The following is a 17,769-nucleotide window of genomic DNA, read 5'->3' on the forward strand; positions in this document are numbered from 1 at the left end:
TGAGTAGTTTTATGTGGGTGTGTGGTTTAGTGTGGGGTGAGTGGTTTAGTGTGGGTGAGCAGTTAAGTATGGGTGAGCAGCTTTATGAGGGTATGTGGTTTAGTGTGGGTGAGTGGTATACTGTAGTGTGGGTGTGTGGTATAGTGTGGGTGTGTGGTTTAGTGTGGGGTGAGTGGTTTAGTGTGGGTGTGTGGTTTAGTGTGGGTGTATGGTTTAATGTGGGTGTGTGGTTTAGTGTGGGTGTGTGGTTTGGTGTAGGTGTGCAGTTTAGTGTGGGTGTGTGGCTTAAAGTGGGTAAGTGGTTTAATGTGGGTGTGTGGTTTAGTGTGAGTGTGTGGTTTAGTGTGGGTGAGTGGGAGTGGATAGATGGAATTAGGTAAGTAGGAAACAAGCATCACACAACAACTTGGGGCTATGGTAGATGCTGAGGCATCTCATACACCTGGCAGCACATCTTTAGGTAGTTGATCCTTCCTCGGGTCATTCTTGGCTGTTTCAGCCACTGTAGGCCTGCGTACCATAGAACAGTGAGGGCTGTTACTCTGTTTATTGCATATCACTTCTTTGTCTTTCTTTGTTTGCTCTCTGTTTTGGTAACTTCCCTGATTGATCACTTATTTTACTTGAGAACTCCCACAAAAAACACAAGCTTTGTGATAAGGTTGAAGTTCACTCTATCTCTAATAGCACTCTCTCAGGTAACAAGTTGAGAGCTGCCTCTTATTCTTGTTCTCTTCAAATTGTCAATCAAAGATACTGTTTTTCTTTGCATTATCACATTTATGATACTTCCCATCCTTTAATGTGTGCTTGTGTGTGTTATAGTATTTCTTCATGGGAGTCATGCTTATTATGGTTTATTTATATGTAAGGACACGTTATTATAAAAGTTCTTCTGTTTTAGCTAATAAATGATATTTAAATTTTGTTTGGAGATTTATAAATGAGCAAAATCTTACCTAAAATAACATAACCTATTTAAACTTATATTAACATAACTGTCTTGGTAATTTGAGGATTATCTTATATATAATATACCTTGGTGAACATATGTTATAGGATAGTAGTCAGTATTTTCCTAGTTTTGGTTTTGTTCTAAAATGTAGTACATTAGTGTTTTCTTTCATAAAGACATACAGTACTGTAATGTAATGATGTGTAATTTACAGCAACAACCAGAAATAGGGCATTGATGTGTCTGGTAACTTGTGTAATTCCATTATGCCTAGACTTTCTGCCAGTGAAAATAAAAAATGAAGAATAAATAATGTGTTGCCAGCCCATTCCTCCAGCCAGACTGCATAAAAAAGTTTATCACCATGGTATTCATGAAAGTTCTGTCTGTTTGATCAGCACATCTGTGGGAAAGGAAATAGGTTTTAATTACCCTCTTTTAGACAGTACATAAAGAATCACCCATAATCTCTCTATTATATGTAAATTTTTTTTAATCTGCAATAAAAATGCCACAAAAAGTTTTGCTTTGCTTCCTAGATAGGTTTGAAAGTTTTGCATTAGTCATCAGATAAGTTTTAATTGTTGCATCTTCATATTCTGACTCTGAAGTGGTCACTTCCTGTGGAGAAATAACTTGAGCTTTGTGTGATTTCTTATTTAATTTATCTCTTTTTTTTTTTTTTTTTGGTATCACTATTTTTATGTAGGCCTGTGTGTCAATTAAAATATTGAAGTATTGTATTGTGATGGAATTAAAAAAGTTTATTTGTAAACAAGTGTTTGAACTAGAGAAATGCTTATGCTGTTGTATATATATTGTATATTATATTAAACTATTTTACTGCCATTGTTTTTATTTACTTGTTGGCTTACTTTTATTACTATAAATGTTATAAACACAGTATTAAAATATGCACGAGAAATATAAAGATTTCTACCAAAAATATTCTGAAAACATGAGAAATGAAGTTGGTGGGATGTATATAGTGTACATGTGTCATGAGCAATTGTTTCAGTGTTATGTGGTTGCATTAAAAATGTTCTTCATCTTGCAGTGGCAGCGAGGCAAAGGCGCAAGTCTGGGGATGATATTCTCAATACAGCTCAGAAGGAGAAGGAAAAAAAGAAGGAAACGTCACAAGGATTTTTCGACTACATTGGTCGACGGCCGCGTTCCAAGTCGGATGCATCACGTGTTGGAAAGAAACCTAATATAATAACATCAATGAAAAATGCAGTACAGGTGAGTTGCTCCATTCTATTCATACCAGTTTTAACTTGATATTGAAAATATATACATTTTTATTCCTGCACAAGAAGTTTATGGAATTATGAACTGAGGTTTTTATGTATCAAGAACTCATGTTTGTTCATGAAATGGAAAAATGGTTATGAATAAATATATATAAATATAGTTCTCAGAAAGTGTTTTAATAGAATATTCAATGGAAGCAAAGGGGTTACCAGAGAATATAACTGATGTAGACAGTAGACTTTAGACAACTATTGTAAAAAGTAGGAAAAAAATGAGTGATGGAGGCCCTGACTTTCTTCACTCCAAATCCATCCAGGAATTTGCATTACTACTGTATTTTTCTTCATGATTTTGAGCCCATAATGTACAGTACCTTTGTTACATTACTGGTTATCATAAGATATCTTGGCTGTTGTGCTAGGATATTAAACTATCCAAACAACTAATTACAGATATGATGAATGGTTTTGAAAACCGACAAGTTGAAGAATTGAGACACTTATGCAACATATGGGAATCTTCAATAAAGATTCCCATATGTTGCATAAGTGTCTCAATTCTTTAGCTAACTACAGCAACACAGATATATTGTTTGTAATTGATATGCTAAGGGACATGGTGAAACAAACCACAGCTGAGTGGCAGCTCAAAGTGATAGGTAAAAAACAAACTAACTGATTATTAGAAATAACCACAATATTGTAACAAATTGCAAGATAACAAAATGAACTCTTACTGGCTGTTACATTGATGTTATAAAATATACAGAATACACTCCTTATCCCAGGATGGCTGCCCTGGTTAATGGTACAACTCAAGAAAACACTGGGAAATACTTCCCAGCAGCAACTTCCATGCTAATCACTCATACATTAATGCTGTACTCTACTGACAAGTTGATGAATAAGACAAATGTGCAACACTTGGGTATCTTACTGTTGATGAAATTAAGACACATGTGCAACATCTGGGTATCTTTATTGTAGATGTTTTGCCATCCAGTGGCTTTATCAACAAAAATTCCAGGATATAATTTGAAGACAGTAGAACTATATACAGAAGATGATGTAATCAATCCTTCAGCCTTGGAGTTGGTGCAAAGAGCACTGTAGTCGTGGAGATTCTGAAGCAGAGGCAAGGAGCCACGACTACGGTGCTCTTCTCACCAACTCCAAGGCTGAGGGACTGATTACCTCATCTTCTGTATATAGTTCTATTGTCTTCAAATTATGTCCTGGAATTTGTATTGATAAAGCCATTGGATGGCGAAACGTCTACAATAAAGATACCCAGATGTTGCACATGTGTCTTAATTTCATCTTGTCAGTATTGTATACCATTCTTGTATATCTTACTGTTAAAATGTTTTGCCTCCTTTGTGGCCCATTGTAACCTTTCAACCTAACAATAGTCTATTCCTGGGGTAGTCATGACAACACTTCAGTCCAACAATAACACAAGCACAGGATCATGTATCCTGATTACACTCTTCAGCACTTTGATAATTTTTCTTGTTTTTCTTTTATTATAAACTCATAAAATGAAGTATAACACTATTGTACCTCTACTAAACAATGGACCCATCTCTGGTGAAGGGAGGGGGGAGTCATGGGAGGAAGAAGGAAGTTACAAGCATCCCTATGGAAATACGTCACTCTGACTTTTTTTTGGTTAGCCGAAGTAATTTGCGCTATGTATGAAAATTATACGAGCCTGGCTCATAGCCAGGCTCCGAGAGTAGAGAGACTCTTGACACTCATCAAAGGTATGTATCAAAGGTACCAGTATCTAAATGAACTTAGTTCCTCTCACAGAAACGATCAGAACCTGTGGCTCCCTGGCTGATAATTTTTTTTTTTTTTTTTTTTGACATGTTGGCAGTTTCCCACCAAGGTAGGGTTACCCAAAAAAGAAAGAAAAACACTTTCATCATCATTCAACACTTTCACCATCATCCATACATAATCACTGTCTTTGCAGAGGTGCTCAGATACGACAGTTTAAATGTCACTCCAAACAGCCAATATCCCAAACCCCTCCTTTAATGTGCAGCCATTGTGCTTCTCATCTCCATGACTCATGTCCGACTGACCAGTTTCCCTGAATCCCTTCACAAAATATTATCTTGCTCACACTTCAACAGCTCGTCCGGCCCAAAAATTATTCGTCTCTATTCGCTTCTATCTAACGTACTCACACATGCTTGCTGGAAGTCGAAGCCCCTCACCCATAAAACCTTTACCCCCTCCCTCCAACCTTTTCGAGGACGACCCCTACCCCGCCTTCCTTCCCCTACAGATTTATATACTCTTCAAGTCATTCTACTTGTTCCATTCTCTCTAAATGACCAAACCACCTCAACAACCCCTCTTCAGCCCTCTGACTAATACTTTTAGTAACTGCATACCTCCTCCTAATTTCCACACTAAGAATTCTCTGCATAATATTTGCACAACACATTGCCCTTAGACAGGACATCTCCACTGCCTCCAGCCACCTTCTTCCTGCAGCATTTACAACCCAAGCCGAACGCCCATATAAGAGTGTTGGTACTGTTACACTCCATAGGTTGTAACCACTCAGATAGTTTCCTTCTGGTTAGAGCATAACAACAATGGTCAGAGAGGTTGGGGTAATAATAGTAATCCTCCGGAAATCTTATTTTAATGAAGTATATTTATAATTCAACATAAAACCAATAATAATACTATACGAATTATCGTATATAAGTTATGAATGCTTGTTTGTTCTATGTTGTCTGAAATATATATATAAGGCTTTTATAACACATGGTTAGGATGAGATCCTAGACATAACATATATGTACAGAGATTACTTTAGTGAATAATGTCTTATTTCCCATAAGGAAGCAGTCAGAATACAACAGAATAAGTCCAGAATAACCTTGGCCAGTTACCAGAGACGAGCAGGAGTGTTCTCGTTGGCTGCTACTTCTTCACTGCTCGTCCCTCAACCTCGAGCATACAGGTCAGGTGGGTCACGTGACGTGACTCACCAACACTCAGTAGAGTAGTTGACCTAAAAAGGGGGGGGAAGGGGGGTATAACCACTGAACACCACAGATTAACCATACACCAGTACACAGAGTGGCAGGCACGTTGCTATACCTTCAATTTAACTAATCATGGCCATGTATATAAATAATAATAACAAGAATAAGCCTTAATAATACAAGGATGTTCATTTCCAATATAGCTATTAAAGGAAATGGCCGCAATGTAATATTAAAGAAAGGTTAACAATAGGGGCATGACAGTACCACTGTACTTTCGTACATTCCCTTCTTTGCCTCCATGGATAACGTTTTTTTGTCTCCACAAATACCTCAATGCACCACTCAGTTTTTTTCCTTAATCAGTTCTATGGGTAACCTGATCCTTTGTAAATCCATCTGTTGACAAGCAATTCCCAAATATCTGAAAACATTCACTACTTCCATACTTCCTCTCTTCAATGTGATATCCAATTTTTCTTTATCTAAATCGTTGGATACCCCTCATCACCTTACTCTTATCTATGTTCACTTTCAAATTTCTACCTGTACACACCCTCCCAAACTTGTCCACTAACCTTTGCAACTTTAGAGTCTCCCAAAAGCACAGTATCATCAGCAAAAACTAACTGTCAACTCCCATTTTGTATTTGATTACCCATAATTTAATCCCACCCCTCTCCCCAACACCCTAGCATTTACTTCTTTTTCAACCCCATCTATAAATATATTAAACAATCATGGTGACATTACACATCCCTGTCTAAGATCTACTTTTACCGTGACATAATCTCCCTCTCTCCTACACACCCTAACCTGAGCCTCACTATCCTTATAATAACTCTTCACAGCATTTAGCAACTTACTACCTATTCCATATACTTGCAACATCGGCCACATTGCTCCCCTTTCCACTCTGTCATATGCCTTTTCTTAATCCATAAATGCAATAAAATCTTTCCTACCTTTATCTAAATACTATTCACATACATGCTTCAATGTAAACACTTGATCTATACATCCCCTACCCACTCTGAAGCCTGCTTGCTCATCTGCAGTCTTACTTTCTGTCTCACCTCTAATGCTTTACCTGGTATACTCAGTAAACTTATTCCCCTATAATTTTTACAATCTCTTTTGTCCCCCTTTCCTTTATATAAAGGAAATATACATGCTCTCTGCCAAGATCTAGGTACCTTCCCCTCTTTCATACATTTATTTAAACAAAAATACCAACCACTTCAACACTATATCCCCCCCTGGTTTTAGCATTTCTGTCATGATCCCGTCAGTTCCAGCTGCTTAACCCCCTTTCATTCTTCGTAATACCTCACACACCTCCCTCACACTCACATCCTGCTCATCTTCACTCCTAAAAGATGTTATACCTCCTGGCCAGTGCATGAAATTACCGCCTCCTTTTCTTCACTGACATTTAAAATTTCTTCAAAATATTCCTACTATCTACCCAAACTCTCCTACCCCCTGAAGGGGGTAGGAGAGTTTCAGTGGAAAGAAATAAATGGGATTAGGTCAGGGGTTTAAAATAGGGTTATAGCTAAAGAAGGAGTAGCCATAATGTCGAAGGATAGGTTATGGCAGGAAAAGAGGGAATATAAATGTATAAATTCAAGGACTATGTGGTGTAAAATAAGGGTTGGATGTGAAAAGTGGGTTATAGTAAGTGTTTATGCACCTGGAGAAGAGAGACGTGTAGAGGAGAGAGAGAGATTTTGGGAAATGTTGAGTGAGTGCATGAGGAGTTTTGAACCAAGTGAGAGAGTACTTGCGGTTGGGGATCTCAATGCTAAAGTGGGTAAAAATGTTGTGGAGGGAATAGTAGGTAAATATGGGGTGCCAGGGGTAAATGAAAATGGGGAGCCTTTAATTGAGCTATGTGTAGAAAGAGGTTTGGTAATAAGTAATACATATTTTATGAAAAAGAGGATTAATAAGTATACAAGGTATGATATAGCACATAATGAAAGTAGTTTGTTAGATTATGTATTGGTGGATAAAAGGTTAATGGGTAGGCTTCAGGATGTACATGTTTATAGAGGGGCAATGGATATATCAGATCATTATTTAGTTATAGCTACAGTTTGAGTAAGAGGTAGATGGGACAAAAGGAAAATGGAAACAGCAAGTAAGAAAGAGGTTAAAGTGTATAAACTAAGGAAGGAGGAAATTAGAGTGAGATATAAGCAACTATTGGCAGAACTATAAGCAACTATTGGCAGAAAGGTGGGCTAGTTGAAGTATGGGTAGTGGGGGGGGTGTATTAGAATGTGGGGCAGAAGTTTGTGGCTATAGGAGGGTGGGGGGGCAGGAGGAAAGAGGAGTGATTGGTGGAATGATGAAATAAAGGGTGTGATAAAAGAGAAAAAGGTAGCTTAGGAGAGGTTTTTACAAAGCAGAAGTGCTATAAGAAGAGCAGAGTATATGGAGAGTAAAAGAGAGGTGAAGAGAGTGGTGAGAGAGTGCAAAAGGAGAGCAAATGATAGAGTGGGAGAGGCACTGTCAAGAAAGTTTTCTGAAAATAGGAAAAAATTTTGGAGTGAGATAAACAAGTTAAGAAAGTCTAGGGAATGACTGGATTTGTCAGTTAAAAACAGAGTAGGGGAGTTAGTTGATGGGGAACTGGAGGTATTGGGTAGATGGCGGGAATACAGTGGAACCTTGACTTACGAATTTAATCCATTCCGTGACCTAGCTCGTAACTCAATTTACTCGTATATCAAATAAATTTTCCTCTTTTAAATTATTTGAAAAGCCATTAATCCGTTCTTGCACTCTGGAGACAAGACAAATTATTTGAATATGACACTGATATCAACTGTACAACTTATTTATTTATCACAATTCACCTAATATGACATAAGAAACATTATAATTAACACAGAAACATGAAATATACTCTAGAATGAATAAAATAGGCCATAATGTGGTGGCAGAGGCAGTGGTGGAAGCGTCTGCCATTTCCTGTCTGACTTTGACTGTATCTTCCCATGCTCTTATTGTAAGAGAAAATGGAGTATTTGTGAGGCTAATTGCAGAAATATCATATATAAAAACATAATAAATCATAATACACTACAGAATGTAAAGAAATGTTAAACTGTTTATATAAAGTGTATATGTGTAGTATAGTATATGTATATGTGTGAGTGAGGTGAAAGTGTTGAATGATGATGAAAGTATTTTCTTTTTGGGGATTTTCTTTCTCTTTGGGTCACCCTGCCTCAGTGGGAGATGGCACACTTGTTAAAAAAAAAAATGTACCTACACACTTCGAGCAGAGATGTGGGGGATGTTGAGGGTGGGGGATGTTGAGGGTGGGGGATGTTGAGGGTGGGGGAGGTTTAGGGTGGTGGAGTATGATGTCGGTGGCCCTGTAAACCTCCAACAACAACATTGTTTTGTTTGATTGCTGAACTTGGCAGATACAATTTGTTTTGTTTAATTACTGAACATAACTGATACAGCTTTAGTATCTACATATCGTAGATGTACTAAGCTGGTATTGCCTGGCTAAGCCCGTGGAAATCATCGTCTTTTTCTTCTCAGCAGTCTCCTTTGCACTTATTTTCTTAGGACCCATGGTTAAAAATAAGAAATTTGGCCAAATGACTGTAAAAAAAATGCAAGCAAGCATGAGAGAACTTCTACAGCGATGTAAACATGTGTACTGCTTACCGGATGTTTTGGCATCAGCTGTGCCAACTAGCAGCAGCAGTCTGAATTATTACTATTACGTACGTATTATGTATTATTATTATTATTAATTTAGGGAACTAAAGCTCTATCATTATTATTATAATAATAATAATAAAAAAATAATAATATTATTATTATTATTATTATCTTTATTATTAATTTAGGTAACTGAAACTCTAACATTATTATAATAATAATAATAATAATAATAATAATAATAATAATAATAATAATAATAATAATAATATCATTATTATTAATTAAGGTAAATGGAGCACAGATCCAATTCCCTAGATCAAGAGCCCCTCACCAGCGTCAAGGTTCCTTGACGCTGGTGAGGGGCTCTTGATCTAGGGAATTGGATCTGTGCTCTAGTTACCTAAAATAATACTAATACTACTACTACTACTACTACTACTAATAATAATAATAGTAATAATAATACAGTAGGGCCCCACTTATACGGTGGGTTAGGTTTCAGGCTGTCACCGGAAAGCAGACATTGCCGGAAGGCAGAATGCCATTTTTTTCATTTATAAATGCATATAAATGCCAGACAACACGTTTACACTAAATTATATTGAGTTAGTAATAGAACTAGGCATTAAAAACACAAAGTAAAATACATTCACAGCACATTCATTACTTATCTTAAAGTATTTGTAATCTTAATGTAGGGAGAGAGGTGAGTAGTACTTACTTGTAGGAAGTCAGGTGCAGGTAGCCCAGGTGTAGGTAGCCCTGGCTCCCTGTCTCATACTTAATATACGATATTTAAAACATCCCAGAGAGTTAAAATAGACATACAGTACACTCATTATTCACCTTAAAATATGTGTAGTCTTAATATAGGAAGAGAGGTGAGTAGTATTTATTTGTAGGAAGTCAATGTAGGTAGCCGTTAAGTGTAGCCCGCCTGGGCTACACCTACCGGCTACCTACACTGTGGCCCAGAGCCATATTATTATCATCGACATACCTTGTTCACTGAATTTAATCATTTCTAACAACTACCTTTAGTTGCCATCATAAATGAAGGGAGAAGTAATGAATAATTCATGCCAAAAATTGTAAACAAAAATGGAGTGGAGGAGTGGCTGGGCCAAACGCAGATTCATACACGTTTTCTCTGATGGCTGAGCAGAGAAAACGTAATGTTGTCCCTCCATCCGGCTACCGCACAGTTCCACAAGTACAGTGAAACCTCAAATGTCGAACTTTCTTTGGTCCAGAAGGCTGTTTGAGTGCCTTTATTGAATGAATTTATTCCCATGAGGAATAATGTAAATTAGGTTAGTCCATTTCAGACCCTCTAAAATACACTTATAAAAGCACTTACAAAAATACACTTACATAATTGGTTGTGTTGGGAGCAGTTCGATTTTTGAGGTTCCACTGTATTATTATCAGAGCACATATAAATATGCAGTAAATGCCAGACAACAAGTTTACACTAACTTATATTAAGTTAGCAATAGAAATAGACATTAAGAAGACAATTAAAGGTAAGATACACACAGAGTACACTTATTACTTGCCTTAAAATATTAATATTAATATGTGAGAGGTGAGTGGCAGGGTGTTTATTGAATAAAATCAGAATGGCACACCATCATCCTCTAACTTGGCACTTAAAGCAAGAGGCTTACGACTCCTCTTTTTATCACAGCTAAGCTTAGACGCCATCGTCAATGAGAGCCAACTAGTTAACGAAAGAGTAAACAAAAGAGAGAGAACAAGATACAGAGTTCAGACAATGTAAGAATACAAAGTGAGCAGGTAGTGGGCTATCACTTGGTCAGGCAAAATAAATGTGTATTAATATGTGTCTACTTTTAGTTCATTCACGTACGTTTGTAAGAGTTTGTAAAACATTTACCTCAATATTTTTTTTATTATAATAATAATTACCTCACAATACAAATAATCTTACATTGTGTACAAGTTGTACAAGTTAGTACAGAATAAACAAACAGCAACACACCATGTTTAGAGTGAATGAAAATATTATTATTATTATTATTATTCTTTCAACAGACCGGCCGTATCCCACCAAGGCAGGGTGGCCCAAAACAAAAAACAAAAGTTTCTCTTTTTAAATTTAGTAATTTATACAGGAGAAGGGGTTACTAAGTCCTTGTTCCCGGCATTTTAGTCGCCTTACGGAGGAAGAATTCTGTTCCACTTCCCCATGGAGATAAGAGGAAATAAACAAGAACAAGAACTAGAAAGAAAATAGCAGAAAATCCAGAGGAGTGTGTGTATACATATGCTTGTACATGTATGTGTAGTGTGACCTAAGTGTAAGTAGAAGTAGCAAGACGTACCTGAAATCTTGCATGTTTATGAGACGGAAAAAAGGACACAAGCAATCCTACCATCATGTAAAACAATTACAGGCTTTCGTTTTACACTCACTTGGCAGGACGGTAGTACCTCCCTGGACGGTTGCTGTCTACCAACCTACTACCTAGAATTATTATTATTATTATTATTATTATTATTATTATTATTATTATTATTATTATTATATAAAGCACTAAATCCACAAGGGCCGTGAATTGCTATATATAGAGTGAAGGCATACGAAAAGAATATTTTTCTACAGTTATCTCCCAGTTTGACTAGAGAAAACATAATTCTTCTGACACTAACTACACAGCCGCTTTGTAAGCACATCTCATATTTATGTCAATTTTTATTCTGTTAGTGTATATATCATGTTTATATGCTATGTAACGGGTTTCATATATAATTTTGAGGAAAATATCATAGATGGATTAATGAAAATGCCTATATTAATGTAAAATAAGACATTTAGTGTGCCCAAGAGTGATAATTATTATGTAGTACTGGCGTCGTGAGTAGAGAGACTCTTAGCGATTTTAATGTGTACCTGCACACCAGCACAGTGTGTAAGTATATTTAGGTACAGGTACACATAAGTATAATTATCAGAGTATATATAAAATACGCTGTAACTTTAAAACACTTGAAATTTTGGAAAGTTTCCTGACATAATAGATATAGTCACGGAGAATGTAAACAAACCTGGTGGGGTATGCCGTATTTGAAAGACCGCTTGCCGTATAGCAAATTTTGGTCATAATTTGACATTGCTGTATTAGTGGTAATAATAATAAAAATAATAACTAATAATAATAATAATAATTATCATTATTTTGATAATAACGAATGCCGCCAACTCAGTGCACAGTTTAGCTCACTGGGGAAGCAGTTCTTTCATGCTTTGCTTACATTTTTAACAAGTCATTTGGCCAAATTTTGTTTTTCTAAGCATGGGTCCTAAGAAAGTAAGTGTAAAGGACAATGCTGAGAAGAAAAAGAGGATGATTTTCATGGACTTAAAGCATGAAATCATAGATAAACAAGTGTGGTGTCCAGGTTTTGCCTTGATGGGGAAGCAGGGGGAGCTGGCTTATAACTCAAATGTTGGCTTGTAACTCAGAGCAAAAAATCGACCCAAGGATGGCTCATATCTCAAAAAACTCGTACGTTGGGACACTCGTAAGTCAAGGTTCCACTGTATTTTGAAGAACTTTTAAATGTCGATGAGGTAAGGGAGGTGGTAATTTCATGCACTGGCCAGGGAGGTATACCATCTTTTAGGAGTGAAGAAGAGCAGGATGTGAGTGTGGGGGAGGTGCATGAGGCATTACGTAGAATGAAAGGGGGTAAAGCAGCTGGAACTGACGGGATCATGACAGAAATGTTAAAAGCAGGAGGGGATATAGTGTTTGAATGATTGATATTTTTGCTTAATAAATATAAAGTTTACTGAGTATACCAGATAAAGTGTACAGTAGGGTTATTATTGCAAGAATTAGAGGTAGTACAGAGAGTAGGATTGCAGATGAGCAAGTAGGCTTCAGAGTGGGTAAGGGATGTGTAGATCAAGTGTTTATATTGAAGCATATATGTGAACAGTATTTAGATAAAGGATTTAGAAAAGGGATATGATAAAGTGGATAGGGAAGCAATGTGGCCAATGTTGCAAGTGTATGGAATCGGTAGTACGTTACTAAATGTTGTAAAGAGTTTTTATGAGGATAGTGAGGCTCAGGTTAGGGTGTGTAGGAGAGAGGGAGATTGCTTCCCAGTAAAAGTAGATCTTAGATAGGGATGTGTAAAGTCACCATGGTTGTTTTACATATTTATAGATGGGGTTGTAAAAGAAGTAAATGCTAGGGTGTTGGGGAGAGGAGTGAGATTAAATTATGGGGAATCAATTACAAATTGGGAGTGGACACAGTTATGTTTTGCTGATGATACTGTGCTTATGGGAGATTCTAAAGAAAAGTTTCAAAGGTTAGTGGACGAGTCTGGGAGGGTGTGTAAAGGTAGAAAGTTGAAAGTGAATATAGATAAGAGTAAGGTAATGAGGGTATCAAACAATTTAGACAAAGAAAAATTGGATATCACATTGAAGAGAGGGAGTATGGAAGACGGAAATGTTTTCATATAGTTGGGAGTTGAATTATCAGTGGATGGGTTTATGAAGGATGAGGTTAATCATAGAATTGATGAAGAAAAAAAGGTGAGTGGTGCATTGAGGTATCTGTGGAGACAAAAATAGTTAACCATGGAGGCAAAGAAGGGAATGTACAAAAGTATAGTGGTACCAACAGTCTTATATGGGTGTGAAGCTTGGGTTGCAAATGCTGCAACGAGGAGGTGGGTGGAGGCAGTGGAGATGTCTTGTCCAAGGGCAATGTGTGGTGTTAATATTATGCAAAGAATTCAGAGTGTGGATATTAGGAGGAGGTGTGGAGTTACTAAAAGTATTAGTCAGAGGGCTGAAAAGGGATTGTTGAGGTGGTTTGGTCATTTAGAGAGAATGGATCAAAGTAGAATGACTTGGAGAGTGTATAAATCTGTAGGGGAAGGAAGGCGGGGTAGGAATTGTCCTTGAAAAGGTTGGAGGGAGAGGGTAAAGGAGGTTTTTTGGGCGAGGGGCTTGGACTTCCAGTTAGCATGTGTGAGCATGTTAGTTAGGAGTGAATGGAGACAAATGGTTTTTCGGACCTGATGAGCTGTGGGAGTATGAGCAGGGTAATATTATGTGAAAGGATTCAGGGAAACCGGTTAGCTGGACATGAGTCCTGGAGATGAGAAGTACAATGGCTGCACTTTAACTCTTAAACGGTCCAAATGTATATATACATTCACTCGTGCAGCGCCCTGAACATTTTGAAAAAAAAAAAAAAAAATTATATAGAAAAAAGGAGCACATTTTTTTAAGTATTTTAGAATAAAAAAAAATTTTTAGGGTCGGTACTTATGGAGATATGAGGCCGAGAAGTTGGCACTGGATGCTCCAGCAACATTGAGTCCTGCCGCTTGCAGAAGTGTTGCCGATGTACCTTTTTTTCTATTTTTCAAATTTTTTTATTTAATTTTTATGTTCTGATAATTGCAATTTGTAGTAGTTCTTGTCATTTTATAACCAATCTTTGTTCTGACACTAGTATTAGGTACTGAAATTGTACTTAAATTGTTACAAACACACTGACAGGTGGACATTTGCACCTGCCTTGGTCATTTACTATTGTCTTGGAATATAAACAAAGTATTTATAGGTCCCAGCAATGTTTTGGATATTTGGAAGTATATAATAATAATGAGGAAGAGGAGAAGGAGGAGGAGAAGGAGGAGGAGGAGGAGGAGGAGGAGGAGGAGGAGGAGGAGGAGGAGGAGAAGGAGGAGGAGAAGGAGGAGGAGAAGGAGGAGGAGGAGGAGGAGGAGGAGGAGAAGGAGGAGAAGAAGGAGAATAATAATACATGTAATAATAATAATAATAATAATAATAATAATAATAATATGTAGTAATATGTTCCCTTGAAGCATGAAAAACAAAGTCCACCCCTGACAGTGACACGATAAGGGGAGATAACATCTGATAAGAGATGACGTTTGATGAGCATACACGAGGTGGGGGAGGGTGCAGCTGATAAGAAAAGATTAGATGACCATCCCCCTCGCTTTGTTTTTGTTGGTACACAAACATTTCTGTCTGTCTATTTGTCTGTCTGTCAAGCTCCCTGTCTATCTGTCTATCCATCTAGCTTTCTGTCTCAGAGAGAGCCACAAGACTGCATCATCACCTTTACTCACATCTTCAAGCAGAGTATAGCACTTTGTCTGGATTTTTGGGTTATTCTAGGTAATTATACTATGTATACTTGTATTTATGTGTACCTGTGAGACAGATAGACAGAGACAGACAAATCCAGAGACAACCAGACACAGGTAGACAGAGATAGACAAAAATAGAGACAGATAGACAGAGACAGACAGACACAGATAGACAGAGACAGACAGACAGAGACAGATAGAGACAGATAGACAGAGAGATAAACAGAGACAGACAGAGACAGAGATCGACAGACCCTAAACTTGGGGTTAACATCACTTTCCTCTTAAAAGAGGAGTGTTAATACGACATTACATCAGTGAATCCTTGGTGTTTGCGGCACTGTTTGCTCTAGCTGGCACTCAATTTAACTGGCACTCCCACAAGGTACTAAGTGGTCCCAGATTTTTTTAATACTGCACACACCGAGTGTTAAGACCAATTCTATGCTGACCAGGCAACTCAGGCCAATCATGCCAAATTTGGAGGCAGGAAAAATAAAATGTATATATACGTTTGGGGCTACGCGAGTGAATGTATATATATGTTTGGACCTTTTAAGGGTTAAAGGAGGGGTTTTGGATATTAGCAGTTTGGAGGGACTTCTAAACTGTTGTATCTGAGTGCCTCTACAAAGACAGTGATTATGTGTGAGTGAGGTGAATGTGTTGAATGATGATGAAAGGATTTTCTTTTTGGGGATTTTCTTTCTGTTTGGGTCACCCTGCCTCAGTGGGAGATGTCTGAATGTGCATGGATGTTGTGCAAATGATAAGAAAGAGGTGATTGTCGATGCTGGATGTCCTGGCTTTAAGTCAAACGATGCTCAAGGGGGTGGGAGAGTTTCAGTGGAGAGATGTAAATGGGATTAAGTCAGGGATTTCAATTAGAGTTAGAGCTAAAGAAGGAGTAGCAATAATGCTGAAGGATAAGCTATGGCAGGAAAAGGGGAAGTATAAATGTATTAATTCAAGGATTATGTGGAGCATGAGCATGTTAGATAGGAGTGAATGGAGACGAATGGTATTTAGGACCTGACGAGCTGTTGGAGTGTGAGCAGGGTAATATTTAGTGAAGGGATTCAGGGAAATGGTTATTTTTATATAGCCGGACTTGAGTATTGGAAATGGGAAGTATAATGCCTGCACTTTAAAGGAGGGGTTTGGGATATTGACAGTTTGGAGGGATATGTTGTGTATCTTTATAAATATATGCTTCTAAACTGTTGTGTTCTGGGCACCTCTGCAAAAACAGTGATTATGTATGAGTGAGGTGAAAGTGTTGAATGATGATGAAAGTATTTTCTTTTTTGGGATTTTCTTTCTTTTTGGGTCACCCTGCCTCGATGGGAGATGGCCAACTTGTTAAAAAAAATTTTTTTTTCTCTCTCTCTCTCTCTCTCTCTCTCTCTCTCTCTCTCTCTCTCTCTCTCTCTCTCTCTCTCTCTCTCTCTCTCTCTCTCTCTCTCTCTCTCTCTCTCTCTCTCTCTCTCTCTCTCTCTCTCTCCTCTCTCTCTCCTCTCTCCTCTCTCTCCACTCTCTCTCCACTCTCTCTCTCTCTCTCACTCTCTCTCTCTCTCTCTCTCTCTCTCTCTCTCTCTCTCTCTCTCTCCTCTCTCTCTCTCTCTCTCTACACAGGGTTTGACAAGGTTAAGGATCCCTAGCTTTATTGACAAGCTATTTACAGGTTAAGGATTCCTAACTTTATTGGCAAGCTAAGAGCTGTTACCTACATCAGCTCATTTGAAAGCATTTTTATTGTTATGAGACATACAAGTAGGGAACAGGATGAAGTTGGAGCCATCTGTGGGCCAGCATTTTCATTTGATCAACTGACTTTATCTCGTTGACATCATTATGCTGTACGAATGTGTTTCATACTCGAGTCATCCTGGGTATATAGGATCTCAGATGGAGTGATGTTCTGGAGAAGGGTACAGCCAGAGTGAAGTTGCTGCTTTCTGCCCGTCTTGTGGCATAAAAGCTTGTTTCACGCTGTCCTCGAAGTGGATCCAAGTGTGGTATTTTGACAATATTGGCCTTGTACATAACAGGAGGGATGTGGGTGGCCTTACTATGTTGAAGGCTCTACTGAAATGACAGATCTATCCAGGATGGGTCCAGGCGAGAGATGAGACGTCTTGCTCTGTTCTCTACTCTGTCAAGCAGTCGCAGATGAGAGGGGGGCAGGCAAACCAAGAAAGCGGAGCATACTCAAGGTGCAACAAGCGTACTTGTGCCTCATACAGAATCTTGCAACCCCTACTGTCAAGTAGATGCGAGATACGGCGAAGTGCTGTAAGCTTCCTGGCTGCCTTGTTTGCAAGATTTACAACATGGTTCTTCATGGTTAGTTTGGAGTCAAATTTCACCTCAAGGATATCAACTTCTTCTCCAGGTGCCAACACCCTCCCATTCATCCTTACTACTGCACCAACTTACCATCATGGTGCCTAGAGACGATCATCATTTGCGTTTTCTCAGGTGCAAATGTTACTTGCCATCTATTTCCCCAAGCTGATATAGCTCTCAGCTGGTGATTGATGTAGCTTAGAGCAGCTGGCATTTCTTCTCTTGGATAAGTGAATGTCAGTGTACAGTCGTCTGCATATGCATGTGATTCTGGGATGAGATGAAGAAGGTCGTTGAAGTAGACATACCATAACAATGGTCC

General features: G+C 38.0%; 1 protein-coding gene and 1 long non-coding RNA gene across 8 annotated transcripts in view; one reads left to right on the plus strand and one right to left on the minus strand.

Moving 5' to 3' along the window:
• The window catches only part of SNF4Agamma (SNF4/AMP-activated protein kinase gamma subunit), a 998,728-nt gene that overhangs the window by 430,475 nt on the left and 550,484 nt on the right, over nt 1–17,769 (plus strand). For all 7 annotated transcript variants that reach the window (XM_070085706.1, XM_053773265.2, XM_053773263.2 and 4 more), the window contains one exon: nt 2,013–2,200. In XM_070085706.1, coding sequence (XP_069941807.1) covers nt 2,013–2,200 — 188 coding nt within the window. The remainder of the gene's footprint in view (nt 1–2,012; nt 2,201–17,769) is intronic.
• Nucleotides 887–8,955, minus strand: LOC128686389 (uncharacterized). The gene is made up of 3 exons (XR_008406635.2): nt 8,922–8,955; nt 5,117–5,251; nt 887–1,358 (listed from the first exon to the last, which is right to left on the minus strand). It is a non-coding gene; the product is annotated as an uncharacterized lncRNA (long non-coding RNA).

The sequence above is a fragment of the Cherax quadricarinatus genome, chromosome 17 (assembly GCF_038502225.1).
Source record: "Cherax quadricarinatus isolate ZL_2023a chromosome 17, ASM3850222v1, whole genome shotgun sequence".
NCBI classification, from domain to species: Eukaryota; Metazoa; Arthropoda; class Malacostraca; order Decapoda; family Parastacidae; genus Cherax; species Cherax quadricarinatus.